At 36.8% G+C, this 13,829-nt stretch overlaps 1 protein-coding gene across 1 annotated transcript; it reads left to right on the top strand.

The window, feature by feature from the left end:
• The first annotated feature begins 6,789 nt into the window (after positions 1–6,789).
• On the top strand, positions 6,790–13,462 carry TLR4 (toll like receptor 4). Its single transcript, XM_044661512.1, has 2 exons — positions 6,790–6,944; positions 10,396–13,462. Exons 1-2 carry the CDS (start codon positions 6,805–6,807, stop codon positions 12,656–12,658), a joined length of 2,403 nt encoding a protein of 800 aa, XP_044517447.1. The 5' UTR covers positions 6,790–6,804; the 3' UTR covers positions 12,659–13,462.
• Positions 13,463–13,829: the final 367 nt, after the last annotated feature.

Genomic DNA, 13,829 nt, shown 5'->3' with positions numbered 1-13,829 from the left:
TGAGATGAGGCTGATCCAATTAACTGGGTGAAAACTCAGCAATACATCAGAGATGATGATTTTTTATGATGGCTTGAACCTTGATATGTTATCTCTAGTATTAAATGGCCATGCACTGTTTAAACTATATTTTTGTAAGTAAGATGATTTTTTTTTGTCCAGAGTTTAAATGTCGGGGAGCAAGGGAGTGGATTTTAATTTTGATTGCTGAAATGAAATGCAAAATGGTCTTTGGACATTGGTCATTTGACTATTTTTTCTTACAGATGATTTAAAAAGTGCTTAACCCTGATTTTTAAGTGTTCTGTCGGTTTGTAACCACTTTAATGTGATTTCATGGTAGGTTGCCCTCTATCCTTTCACTCTTTCCCATTTCTATTTTGGGTTTAGCAAGGCTTAAGTATTCTTTCAGATTTACTTTTTTAAAAATTTCTTTATTTTGTTTTTGTTTTTGCTGAGAAACCGAAAATGTCATTTCTCTTTATTAATTTATTCATTCTAAAAGTTTGAATTGATTGCTTATTTCCCTTCAGGAGCTTACAAACTAATGATTATTGATTAGAATAGCAAACACTAAATGTTAAAGCTGAAAGCTATGACTTGGATTTCAGTCATTACCATCTTATTCTGCTTTTCTTAGAATGCAGAATATTTAGACAGCATATTAGAGCTGGAAGGAACCTCAAGGCATTAAATGGTAGAACATAGAAAGGCAGAGTTAAAAGAGACCATAAGACATAAAATGTTAAAGCTTAAAGGGATTTCAGGACATTTGGGGCATTGACAAAAAGAATATTGAATAGGATGTTAAAACTGAAACGTTCAGAGATCATTTAGTCAAGGCTCCTTTCATTTTAATGATGAGGAAACTAAGGTTTGCCTCCCATTAATAACTAACTACTAAAGGAGACAGAACTTTTTACTTTCATTTTCTTGTCCCTTACAATAAGTTAGCGATATGGTTTAATGACAGGCAGAAGAATGGGGACACCAGATTATGTATAATCTATCATTGGACTTAAATGATTGAGAATCCAAAAATTATTATTACTATCATCCATGATTATCATTATTATATCATTAGCAAGCATGAACTGGGACAACTAGATAGTTCATTAGATAGAGCACCAAGCCTGGAATCAGGAAGCTCTGAGTTACAATCTGACTTCAGACATTTACTAGCTTTGTGACCTTGTGCCAAGTCACTGAACTTCTATTTTCCTCAGTTCTTCAACTGTAAAATAGGGACTCATTGGAGAAGGAAATCACCGGTATTTTCCAAGAAAACCCCATGGTCTTTGTCCATGAAGTGACATAGAGTCGGCCACAGTTGAATGACTAAACAAACAACCATCAACTAGAAAACTGGGCTCACAATAGACAGGGGTTCTCAGTAACGTTCTCCTGTTACCCAGATTTTTCCCCAAGTTCATCAAAACAAGAGGATATCAGATGACTTCCTGGGATCAGAGCCAACTTCCTCTTAAAGCTATCACAACCACTGGTATACACTCACATTTTTAAAATCCTGCTTTTAACTTCCTCTCCCAAGCCAGAGCAGATAAATACTTATGAAACGATGTCAAAAATGTTAATGTGGTGACTCTCACTTCCTCTCTACTCCTTACCCTGCTCCAGTTTGCATATTCACTGCTGTGGGGCACATAGTCTGGGGAAGAGAGCTCTGTGTTTTACAAGAGAGACCCACCCAAGAGGATACAGTTTGCCATGTGCTCGTATTGCCACCTCTGCTCCCAGAAAATGCCAGGATGATCCTTTGGATGGCTATGGCTTTGATTACAGCCACAACGTTCTTTTCCTGTCCGGACCCTGGGAGTTGTCACTCTTGCATAGAGGTAAGTGCTACTGCATACTGTGCTATATGTCAGTTACCCTGCCTCTTAGGGCTTCTCTATTGTCTCATCTTACAAAAAAATGAAAAACTGTTTACAAGTTTCTGACATGGGCACCAAGAAGAGACTTGTCACTGGGCAAGAACCTTCTTTCTCTAAGTCTCAGTTTCAACCTCAGTAAAATGAGGGAATTGGACTAGATGATCTCTAAGGTCCTTTTAATATATTAAGAATTTTCATTTTATGTTCGAAGTTTCCCTCTAAAGCTAACACTCTAAGGGTCTGTGATCTAGGATCTAGTTTACTTTACAAAAAGCTAGGCACTTTACAACATCACAAAAATTCAGAAGCAGAAACACTACCTTAACCTTTGTTGATGGGTTTGCCCAGGAACCTAAAAGTCAGCAATGGAGGCTTTGTCTAATTGATGGACACTCAATCCCACAGTGGTCTTTATAGAAACTCTGAGAGCTGTGGGACAGTGCTAGGTCTTCAGAATTCTGTTTTAACTTTGTTTTTTTTTCCTAGTGGTTTGCTCTCCTAAACTATGGGCACCCATCCCAGTTCTCTTTGTCATAAGCTTATTGTAAATATATTTTGTTACTGATACCAAGTCCTTTCATGGCTCTTGCTGTGAGACTGGATAGACTATATGAAGTAAATCCCCGATTCAAACCCTTAATTCCCCTCTGTCTTTAGGTGTGTCGCCACACACAAACTAAGCAGTTTAAACATTAAACATTTCAGTAGAACCAGTGATCATTTTGTTGTAAACAAAATGCCCAAAAGCAGGTTTGACAAAGTAATTTGGTTGATGATTGATGTTTACTTTTATTTTCTGCCCACTGGTTTAACAGGTTCCTTTAGAATCCTATGCCAAGACTATATTCCCCTTCCAAGGGGATCCAGGTGCTGTGTTCCCCATGCCTCACCACACTGCTATATGTAGATAAAAACCTAGGATCTTTTCATGTCAGAGGCAAAAAAGGCATTAAGAAACAGAATGTTAGAAATGTCATTGTCAGACCCAAGAGAGACATCTTTGAACAAAGAATGTCAGAGCTGGAAGGGACCTCAGAACATAGAGGTTTAGAAGAAAAAGAGATTTTAGAGACTATCTGGTCTGTTAACATTTTCTTACAGAATTGCTTATGGAATGATTATCATAGGAAATGTAACAAGTTTCTCAAAACTTCATAGAGCTTTCAAGCGGAAGCAAGGGTTGATAAAGAAATTAAAAAGAAAAAAAAAAGCTGGTGTTTAGATGTTGAATTCCTCTTGCTCAAATACTCCTCCTCCATTTTCCTTTTTTCCACCAAAAAAATTACTGACAGCCAAGTTTCAGTTAAGAAGATTAATTGAAATAACTTCTTGGAGCATTCAAATTTTGGTCATTTCTGATTGAAAGCTAATAGCTTCCACCCATGAAACATTTGGACTTTCTCCCTGTAATGGGTAATATGGGTTTCTAGAAGGAGAACGTAAGAAAGTGGCAGAGAAATGTAGGCAAAAGAGATCATAACAGCCAATGTCTGGCATTCTGGGGATTTTCCTGGCTGTTTTCAAGCCTATAACCATGATGATTCCTTCCCAAAAGGAGTAGATTCCAACTGATGGCATCACACTGGAACCTGGGAGCCAACAATTCCAAGGATACAGGATATGATTAGAGCAGATAAACATTTGCTGCATGTGTGTATCTAGTCATGAATTTTTTTTCTTTTAATGAACATCAGGACTAAGAAAAGACAAGTGGGAATATTATTCTACATTCTCACTATATTACATCTTAAAGTACTAGGAAATCCGTTTAGGCAAAACTCAATCTAAAAGAATAATTTTATAAGAACAGACTAAGGCTCATAGAAAATTGTTTTGTCTCTTTATTAACAACCAGTTTATATTCTGATCGCAAAAGTAATTTCTTAGGTTTGTTTGTTCACCAGAAACTATTCTGGTTATATTACCAAGTTCATAAAAGTAAAGGTTCCCCCTATAAGATCCCTTAGTGTCAGCTAAAGCTTTGCTCTTTCTATATATATCTGAACTGACTCCTGTGAGATATAGGTATACTTTTTGGCTTTTTAATGAATGTGCTTTTGAAAAGTTTTAAAAATCATATCTGATTTTAATATAACTTTCCCATTGACATTGTCTATATAAATAGATATAGGTTCCCATGGAAATAATGTCAGTAGTAGGATAAATAAAACTACAATGTGCTTTTTTCCCTCAAAAATGCATTATATATTATAAGAAAAATCATATATTTTATGGTAAAATATTAGTAACACTCACTAGATATCAATGATAATTGATAAAAACTGCCTATATTCAGTTAATGCATTAATCTTGCACCATGTTTTATACATATTCGACAACTAGGCTGTGAAATTTTAAGTAGTGTAAGGTAGGGTGCAGCTAGTGTAAGTATTAATATTCCCATTTTAGAGATGATGAAATAGACTTAGAAGCAGAAGTAACTTGCCCTAAATCATGGTATTTAGTTGAAATGGCTGCAAACCTATATCATCTGACTCTGGGTCCACTGAATCCCACTGCTGCATTGCCTAGATTTTTTTCTGCTTGACACCATAACTTAATGGGTGAAAAGAAAGACAAAAATACATTAACTTATAGGATTTATAGCTAGAATGGCATTTGAAAATAATCTAGTCCCACTTTCCTCATTTTACAGTTAAAGAAACAGATGAAGAGAAGAAAACTGACTTTCATACAACCATAGAGGTAGTAAATAGCAGGACTAGGTTTGGAATTCAGGTTCTTTTTTTTAAACCCTTAACTTTTGTGAATTGGCTCCTAGGTGGAAGAGTGGTAAGGGTGGGCAATGGGGGTCAAGTGACTTGCCCAGGGTCATACAGCTGGGAAGTGTCTGAGGCCGGATTTGAACCTAGGACCTCCCGTCTCTAGGTCTGACTCTCAATCCACTGAGCTACCCAGCTGCCCCCTAAAATTCAGGTCCTTAAACCACAGGAGGAAGAATTCTTTCTACTAATCTGCCTCCCTCTGACTACCTCAGTTTCTCTGAAGACCCCTCTCTGATTTTCTAAGAAAGGAAAATAATCTCCCTTAATTTCTCAAACCCTGTGGCTTTATACCTGGGAGATATTATTACCTTTTTATAAGAACCCAAATAGAAAATGTTGCCATTATACTGGGAGCATTATTACCTTGATTTCCATTTGGGAAACTGTCCCTTATAGTGCTGATGGTCAAATAGCTTGTAACTGAAATCCAAAGGGCTCAGACCCAAATCCTTTACTTCTATAATCCATTGCTATCTCCACTATTCCATTTCTCTCTCTTTTAGAAAAGTCTGGGGTGATCTGGATCAAAGGAAAAGGAAACATTATGTCAGAATGTAGGGAAATTTTCAGCTGGTAATAGGGCATGAAGCGAGAGAATAAATAATACAGGTCCAGAAATGAAAACAGTATTGAAATTGTGGTCAGAGAAATTATTTAATTAGTTACACACAAATGGCAATGATTCAGAAGGCAGTAGATAGTGAAATGAATGGACAGTCCATTTCCAGAAGTGGAAGCAATAGGAGATTATATAATTTCAGAGCTTATTAGATTCATAGAATATTGAATATTTGAACTAGATGCTACCACAGAAAGTATCATGTGAGACAGCAGGTCATAGAATATTAGAGTTGTACTTTAGTATCATGAATTGTAGAGATGGCAGAGAGGTCTTAGGTATCATCTAGTTCAGGGGTCGGCAACCTTTTTGGCCGTGAGAGCCATAAGCGCCACATTTTTTAAAATGTAATTTCGTGAGAGCTGTACAGTGCTCACAGTGCGCGCTCCTGTAACAGCGCCTGAAAAAAAAAATTGACTTTATGGCTCCTGCAGAAAGAGCCATATCTGGCCCTCAAAAGAGCCAGATATGGCTCGAGAGCCATACGTTGCCAACCCCTGATCTAGTTCATTCCTATTCAATCTAAAAGTAAAGAAAATTAAGGCCTATTAGTGTGTTGTCCAAGATCCCACAGTGAGTTATAGCAACAAAGCTAAAACCAGATAAAGCCCAGTCTAAGCCAGGGCTTTTTGCATTTTACTGGGATATTGATCAAAATAAAGATAAAAAGTCTTTATCTCTATGCCATTTATTGAACTTAAGCTGTAAAATAAAATAATAAGCATATAACATAAGTACTGATGTTAGTAGCAACACCACCAATAACAATAAAACCACCTGACATTTATAAGATGAAATAAATAACTTTCCTTAAAATAACCTTTGAAAGCAATTGTTTTAATTATTATCATCCTTAATTAACAAATGAAGACAGGAAAGCCTCAAAATATGAGGTGGTTTGCTTCAGGTTACATGGATTCTCTGCTAGAGAGAGCCACAAACAGAATCCATAGTGCCTTGCTTACAGACCTATGTTGGCCATATGCATTCAAAATGGAGGAGATTTTATATAAGAAGGCCTTAATAAAAATAGTAGATGTGAACTTTAGGAGAAGGGTCTTTCCTGTAAGAAACTTCTCAACCTCCTTAAGAGGAAGCATGGTTTAGTGGAGAGGACACTAAATTTGATAAGTGAAGATCAGGGTTTGAAATCAGGCTCTGTTGCTTATGGAGTGCATGTCATTCACTTCCTAAGGATATTGAGAGGAAAGTGCTTTTTAAAAGTTCATTAAAAATAAATAAGTTAAAATAAAGTTTAAACTTTCCATTTAAGTGCTGAAATGAAGACAACCATGAGCTGGTTACAAATATCTTAATGAATTTATGGGTATTCAATCAGCCATCAGGTATAGAAGATGGCAAGTGGTAGTTAACTTCCTCTGATTCAAGTTGGGCTGAGTGGATATAAAGAAACTTGTCAGGATAAGCATGACTGTTCTATATAAAAACACCAGTGGCTTATCTGTGAACGCTACAGGTTTTTCCGAGCATTGAGTACCAATGCATGGACCAAAATTTCTCTAAAGTCCCAATGGATATACCTTCATCCACCCAGAACCTGGACTTGAGCTTCAACCCACTGAGGTCTTTGGCTCCACGAAGTTTTTCCAGGATCACTGAATTGAGAATACTTGACTTGTCCAGGTAATGAGCCTTTATTTTATTCTAATTACTTCAGAGATCATTCTTTAAAGGGAGACTGCCAAACGCTAATCATAACATTAATAAAGGTTCACTTCCTTCCTTCCCTCTTTTCTCTTTTTCTCTCTCTCCCTTTTTTCTCTTTTTCTTGCTTTTACTAGATGTAACAATAGTATAATGGAAAGATCTACAGTTAAAAAACGGAGAGTTGAATCTTGACTTTGCCACTAACTCTTCATATGATCATGAACAAGCCATTTAAGCTTGTGATGTTAGTTTCCTCATCTGCAAAATTAGTGAATTGGTCAGATGATTTGTAAATTTCTTTCTAGCTTAAACTCTACATATTTATTCTGGCCAAGGTCTGTGAGGGACAGAAAGATAAATGAAGTGCCTATCTCTCAGAACATTTTCTTCTACTTTGGTGATAAAAGATGCAGAAAAAAATAATTTCAATACAAAGAAAATTTTCTAATAAGTAGTATGAGTGGGAAGATTTCACTTTTGGTTGAACTGAGCTTTGAAGGATGGGCATAATTTTGCAGTAAAAATTGTTATTAATAATTAATCATGTTAATGCTATGATGATAATGATTAAATGATTTTCATCTTTCTATATTGCTTTAAAATTTTATCAACCGTGGAAGGCAAGTAGTACAAAATGTTTTCCCAATTTTACAGATGAAGTAACTGATTAAGAGATTAAATGACTTGTCCAAGATCACAAAACTAGTAAGTGCATTCTCCAGGATTTAAATAGGGCAGCAAGGGGACAAGAGGGGTTTTTAGATGATGAGAATATATAGAGCAGAAGCTACAAGGCAAGTTCAAGGAATATCAGTTGGTTCAGAGGAAGAGCTTGTGCAAAAGAAGAGTAGAAGATAATAGTAATTTGCATTCCTGCTGGCCATTAAAGTTTATAATGTGTGCTTCAAATAACAAACCATTGAATAGTATTACATTGACTTTACAGATAAAGAAATTGATGTTAAGAGAGATTAGATGACTTGTCAATAGAATCAGAAAGTATTGTAGTCCAATTTGTAGTTGTCTCCTGATAATTTAGAGATCATCTAACATAGTTCCCTCCTTTTACACCAAAGGGAAATGAAGCCCACAGAATTGTAGCGATTCATCATAGTTTAAACAAGAAGATGGTGTCAGAGACAGAATGCAAACCAAATGCCCCTTGGCTGAGTCCAATATTCTTACTGCTTTGCCATGTTATAATTTGAAGATTGATTGGAAAGGGCCTTGAATAACAATCTAAGGAACTCGTATCTTATACTGTAAACAATACAGAGCCATTGTAGGTTTGGGACACAGTAATTGGATTCATATTTTAACTAAAGTGATTTTCTTAGCTTGTGTAAAGGCTTGGGAAGGGACAGAAAGCCAGGAGAAAAGAAAATAAATTAATTTAGAAATTACAGCTGCAATGGTTTAGGCATGAAGTTGTTGAAGGCGTAAATTAGTGAGAGGTACTGTCAGACTGGACAATTAGAGTAAAAAAAGGAGAGAAAATTTGCCAAGAAAGAATCAAGATTTTGTTAAGCTTGTCTAGAAGGTAGGTAAATTACCTGGGGAGGACTTCAGTCTAAGTGATTTCATGAACCTACATTCTCTAGTTGTATAAATTTCTGGTTCAAACTAAAAAGATGAGGAACTAATAAAAAGTTATGAATAGCTTTTGTAGGGCAGTTCTCTTATCTGAGAAATGTGTTTTTTCAGAGTTTGGCTTGACAAATTAATGTGTTCACCTGAAAAGGATGATCTTCCAGAGAAAGTGTTTTGCTTCCAGTTGGTCATGATTGAAGGGAAGAATATTGATGACAAGAAGAGTATATATGGTTCAAAGAAGGCTTTTCTATTGTCAAAGTTGGGGGGAATAGACATATGTATGCATAACTAGCCCTATCATTTAACTCCTTTATTCCTCAGTTGGCTCCCTCACTTCTTTTTTATTTTTTCAGTTTTTTTCTCAGATTGTAGTTCTGAGCTTTGAGTCAGTTGAATGTGTTTGTGTTTATTTCCTGAAGCCTGGAGGACAGCTCCATTCTGTTAAGCAAGAGGCTTTAAATTTTGGTGAGGACCTGGTCATAGGCAAATTATAGGCTATTTCAGGGCAGAGATCTTAGATCAAAAGAGATCAGAGCTAGAAGGAGCCTTAGAAGTTAGAATGCTGATAATAGTAATTTTAACAGCTCTAGAAAGTAGGTTCTAGCATTATTCCCATTTTATAGATGAAGAAATTGAATTAGGCAGTGATTAAGCATCTTCCCCAGGTCACAAATCTATTAAGTATCTGAAGATCAATTTTAACTTGTCTTCCTATATTCTATCCATTTCACTAACTTCTAGCTAGAGCTTGAAGGAAACTTAGAACCCTGATTATATAAATTAAAAAGGATCTTAAAGCTCAGAATGATTAATCTTGAATGTCTTTAAAAATCATGTAAAATTCCTTATTGGACAGCTAGATTGTACAGTGGGTAGAATGCCACGTGTGGAATCAGGAAAACTCATCTTCCTGAGTTCAAATCTGGCCTCAGACATTTAGTAGCTAGTTGTGTGACCCTGGGCAACCTGTTTGCCTCAGTTTTCTCATGTGAAAATGAGCTGGATAAGGAAATGGCAAACAACTCCAGTGTCTTTGTCAGGAAAATCCCAGAGTCATGAAGAGTTGTACATGACTAAAAACAACAACAACAACAAATTCTTATTCTACAGAAGAAGAGACTTAGGACACAGAAAAGTGAAATAATTATACACAAGGTCACTCAGGAATGTTAATAATGAAGTTGGAAAAATTGAAAGTCAGGGCCCAACTCCTCACTCAAGTTAACTTTCCATTACAAAATGTTGCCTCTTACCTGTGGTAAGTAAGTATCTGTTGCCTAATTTACCCAATTTACTAAGTTTCTCAATGCTATTGCCTGCATACTTCTTGAAGCAGAGGGTTGGATGGGTAAGTTGTTTTGTTTTGAATTATAGACACTAAAATTTTGAATTATAGTGTAGTTTTTGAAATCATTCACAGGTTTATTTATTGCTTTGTATCTATGACATGGAACAAGAAGTTCCACATCTATCTCTGTTCCCTAACCAAAATCATCTGTCACTAGACATTCCACATCCCAGCTTCTAGTACTACAACACTGAATTCTGTTTAGACTTCAAGTGATTTTTTTTTTCCTGCTGAGTTTTCTACCTCTGTATGCCTGGTGTGATAATCGTGTGTTTGTCTGCACTGCCAGTGTGATAATACTGTGTCTGCTCATGCATCTGATTTGATAATGCCATGCCAGCAATATCTGCCTGTTTGATCTCTCTGCTGCGGCACCTTCACCTGTTGTATCACATCTGTATGGGCAGCTGGATTGGTAGGATTTTTTCTTGGAATTTTCCTCAGTTTAAGTCATATCTCTTTTATACCCCCAATTCTTCTTTGTAGATGTGATATACAGAAGATTGAGGATGACACTTATGAGGGCCTGCATAATCTTTCCACTTTGATCCTGACGGGAAATCCAATCCAGAGTCTGGGACTCAGAGCCTTCCATGGTCTGCCAAAGTTACAGAAGCTGGTTGTTGTAGAAACAAATCTCATGTCTTTAGAAGACTTCCCCATTGGATATCTCATAACCCTGCAGGAGCTACATCTGGGTCATAATTCCATCACTTCTCTGCAGTTACCCAATTATTTTGCCAACTTCAGTTCCATGCAGTATCTGGACCTTCATCTGAATCAGATAAAAAATATTTCTGATGGAGATTTGGAACCTGTAAAACTGAATCCCAATCTTACCCTAGATCTTTCTGAGAATCCTATTCATTATATCCATCCAGGTGCCTTTAAGGGGATTCACCTAACTGGACTAATACTGAGAGGCTGTTTTCACAGCTCAGCAATCATGGAGGCTTGTGTTAAGGGAATGGCTGGTTTACAAGTTGGTAAGTTGGTCCTTGGAAACTACAAAAATGATATCCAAATGACCAGCTTTGAGAGTAGTATCCTAGATGGATTGTGTGAAGTGGACATTGGTGAATTTCGGATGGTTGCACCCTCTGAGTTCCCTTCAGATGGCAATGGAGTTTTCAAATGTTTAGTCAATGTTTCTGTTCTCTTTATGGTTAGAACAGACTTAGAACACCTGAGCAACCTACCCATATTTCCTAAGCTGTTCTCCTTGACATTAACTGACTGCAATTTTGATAGACTGCCTAATTTTCCATCTACCACTCTCCCCAGCCTTAAAGAACTTCGGGTTACACACCACAAAGATCTCACCACTTTGTCTGATTTGGCACTGCCCAATCTACAAATTCTGGACCTCAGCAAAAATGCTTTGAATGTTTTGTCCTGCTGTTCTGATGATATGTTTGATACTCCCAATTTGAAATATTTGAATCTGAGTTACAATGCCCACATCACTTTATCAAAGAACTTTATGGGTTTAGAGAACCTAGAATCTCTGGACTTACAACATACCATACTGAAAGATCAGGATACATACCCTGCCTTTTTCTCACTCACAAATCTTCAGTACCTGGATATCTCTTACACAAACACTCATGTCAAATTTAAAAACATTTTCACAGGCATGAGTAATCTCAAACATCTGAAAATGGCTGGCAACTTTTTCCAGGGCAACATCCTACATGACATCTTCAAGAACCTGAGTAAGCTTGTCTCACTAAATATTTCCTATTGTCAGCTAGAAAGGATATCCCATGAGACAATGAACTCACTTCATCAACTACAGGTATTGGATCTGAGCCACAACAAACTCCAGACTTTTGATCCACTCATTTGCATGCCTCTTTTGAACCTCCAAGTCCTGAATTGCAGTTCTAACAGCATAACAGCCCTGAATGGAGAGAATCTACAGGAACTATCAAGGACTCTCATTTCCATTGATCTTTCTGACAACCCATTTGACTGTGTCTGTGACCATCAAATCTTCTTTCAGTGGGTGAAAGAGCATACACATCTCTTGAATAGATCTAAGCCAATGAATTGCCAGACCCCTTCTCATATGAAAGATGTCTCTGTGTTACTTTTTGATGATTCAACCTGTCAGATGAAAAAGACAGTCATTGCTGTGTCTATTTTGGGAATTATAGTGATACTTTTGGTACTGGCCTTAGTCTATAAGTTCTATTTCCATTTGATGCTGCTTGCTGGCTGTAAAAAAATTGGTGGAGGGGAAAGCACCTATGATGCTTTTGTCATCTACTCTAGTCAAGATGAGGATTGGGTGAGGAAAGAATTAGTGAAAAACCTTGAAGAGGGTGTTCCTTCATTCCAACTCTGCCTCCACTACCGAGACTTTATCCCTGGTGTGGCTATTGCTGCCAATATCATTCAGGAAGGTTTCCATAAGAGTCGGAAGGTCATTGTTGTGATCTCAGAGCACTTTATCCAGAGCCACTGGTGCAAGTTTGAGTATGAAATTGCCCAAACATGGCAGTTTCTGAGCAGCCAGGCAGGTATCATCTTCATCATTCTACAGAAAGTGGAGAAGTCACTGCTGAGACGGCAAGTAGAACTCTACCGGCTACTAAACCGAAATACCTACCTGGAATGGGAGGACACTAATCTGGGTAGACATGTGTTTTGGAGACGGCTGAGGAAAGCATTGCTAGATGGCAGAACAAGGAGACCTAAAGGAGCAGCTGAAGAGGGGATCAGACAGCCAGTGTCACCCACTTGATGCTGAAAGGAGAAGAAAAAAGTACAGGCCATTCTCTTTCTCTTGTGTATCCATTTTTTGACCTCCATTACTGTGGTGCAATGTGATACTGAGTCTCATACAGGTGAGAGTAGGAAGAGATATTAGACACTATGTAGTCCTTTCCTTCCATTTTGCAAATGAATAAAAGGGTAAATTTGTATTTTAAATTTCAAGTACTCCAAACAATCACAGATGTTTAACACTGAAATGGGAAACATGTGAAACTAAAAAGGAAACAGGTAGATCTGTGTTTCTAGCATCAGCAAAGCCAGTAACTAGTCTGAGCTTGGAGCATCTCATTTTTTCTATGATTTTTTTTCCTCTTCCATAAAATGAGGAGGTAAAACTAGTTGAATTTTTTAGTCTTCTTCATCTCGCATGATATATGACCATTTTTACTACATTAAAAGACAAATTTCCCAAACATTTCAGCTAATTTAGGTATTCTCTTTCTTTCTTAAAGGAGTTGCTCAAAGAATAAGAGGTAATGCTCAAACTAGATTTCAGGTTAAAAAATTCTGGAAATAAATTCATTATTTAAAAAGAAGAAGAAAAAGAAGAAATTTGAAGTGTATACTTTTTCCTATAGGAATCAGTACTAAGTGATCCCTGTTGTAGCATTAAAATTGTTTGGATAGAATGATTATCCTTAGTGGTATAATCTAAATATTAGATTTCCTAGAGGAAGAGTATTAATTCTAGAGTTTTCTTTTTTTTCTAGAATTCTCAAAGTACAATTAAGAATGTAAATTCTGTTGCTACTTATTAAAAGATTTTGGAGCAGGTCTCCTGAACTTTTCTGGTCTTATATTCCTCGTCTGTAAAATAAGTAAGGAGAGTGGACTAGATCATCAATAAGGTGAAATCTAGTTCTGTATTCTTCTCTTAGAACTGTGGAAAGAGCACTAGATTTGAAGTCAAAGAACCTGAGTTCAAATTGCACCTCGGCAACTTACTGTCACAACTTCAGTCAAGTCCAGTAACTTCTCTGAATTTTAACATCATCATTTAACATTTGTGTGTGTGTGTGTGTGTGTGTGTGTGTGTGTGTGTGATGGCCACCTTCAGCAATCTGGTAGGGTTAAAGACCCTTTTCAGAATAATATTTCTAAATACAAAAAAGTAATAGGATTACAAAGGAAATGAATTA

The sequence above is a fragment of the Gracilinanus agilis genome, chromosome 2 (genome assembly GCF_016433145.1).
Source record: "Gracilinanus agilis isolate LMUSP501 chromosome 2, AgileGrace, whole genome shotgun sequence".
NCBI lineage: Eukaryota > Metazoa > Chordata > Mammalia > Didelphimorphia > Didelphidae > Gracilinanus > Gracilinanus agilis.
The sequence above is the reverse complement of the archived record's forward strand: the minus strand, read 5'-3'. Positions and strand labels throughout refer to the sequence as shown.

What these genes read in the sequence shown, in the direction of transcription:
- TLR4 (XM_044661512.1), top strand. Translation starts at nt 6,805, where the DNA reads ATGGACCAAAATTTCTCTAAAGTCCCAATGGATATACCTTCATCCACC. An exon ending in AGAATACTTGACTTGTCCAG is followed by an intron (nt 6,945 to 10,395) that starts GTAATGAGCCTT and finishes TCTTCTTTGTAG; the next exon opens with ATGTGATATACAGAAGATTG.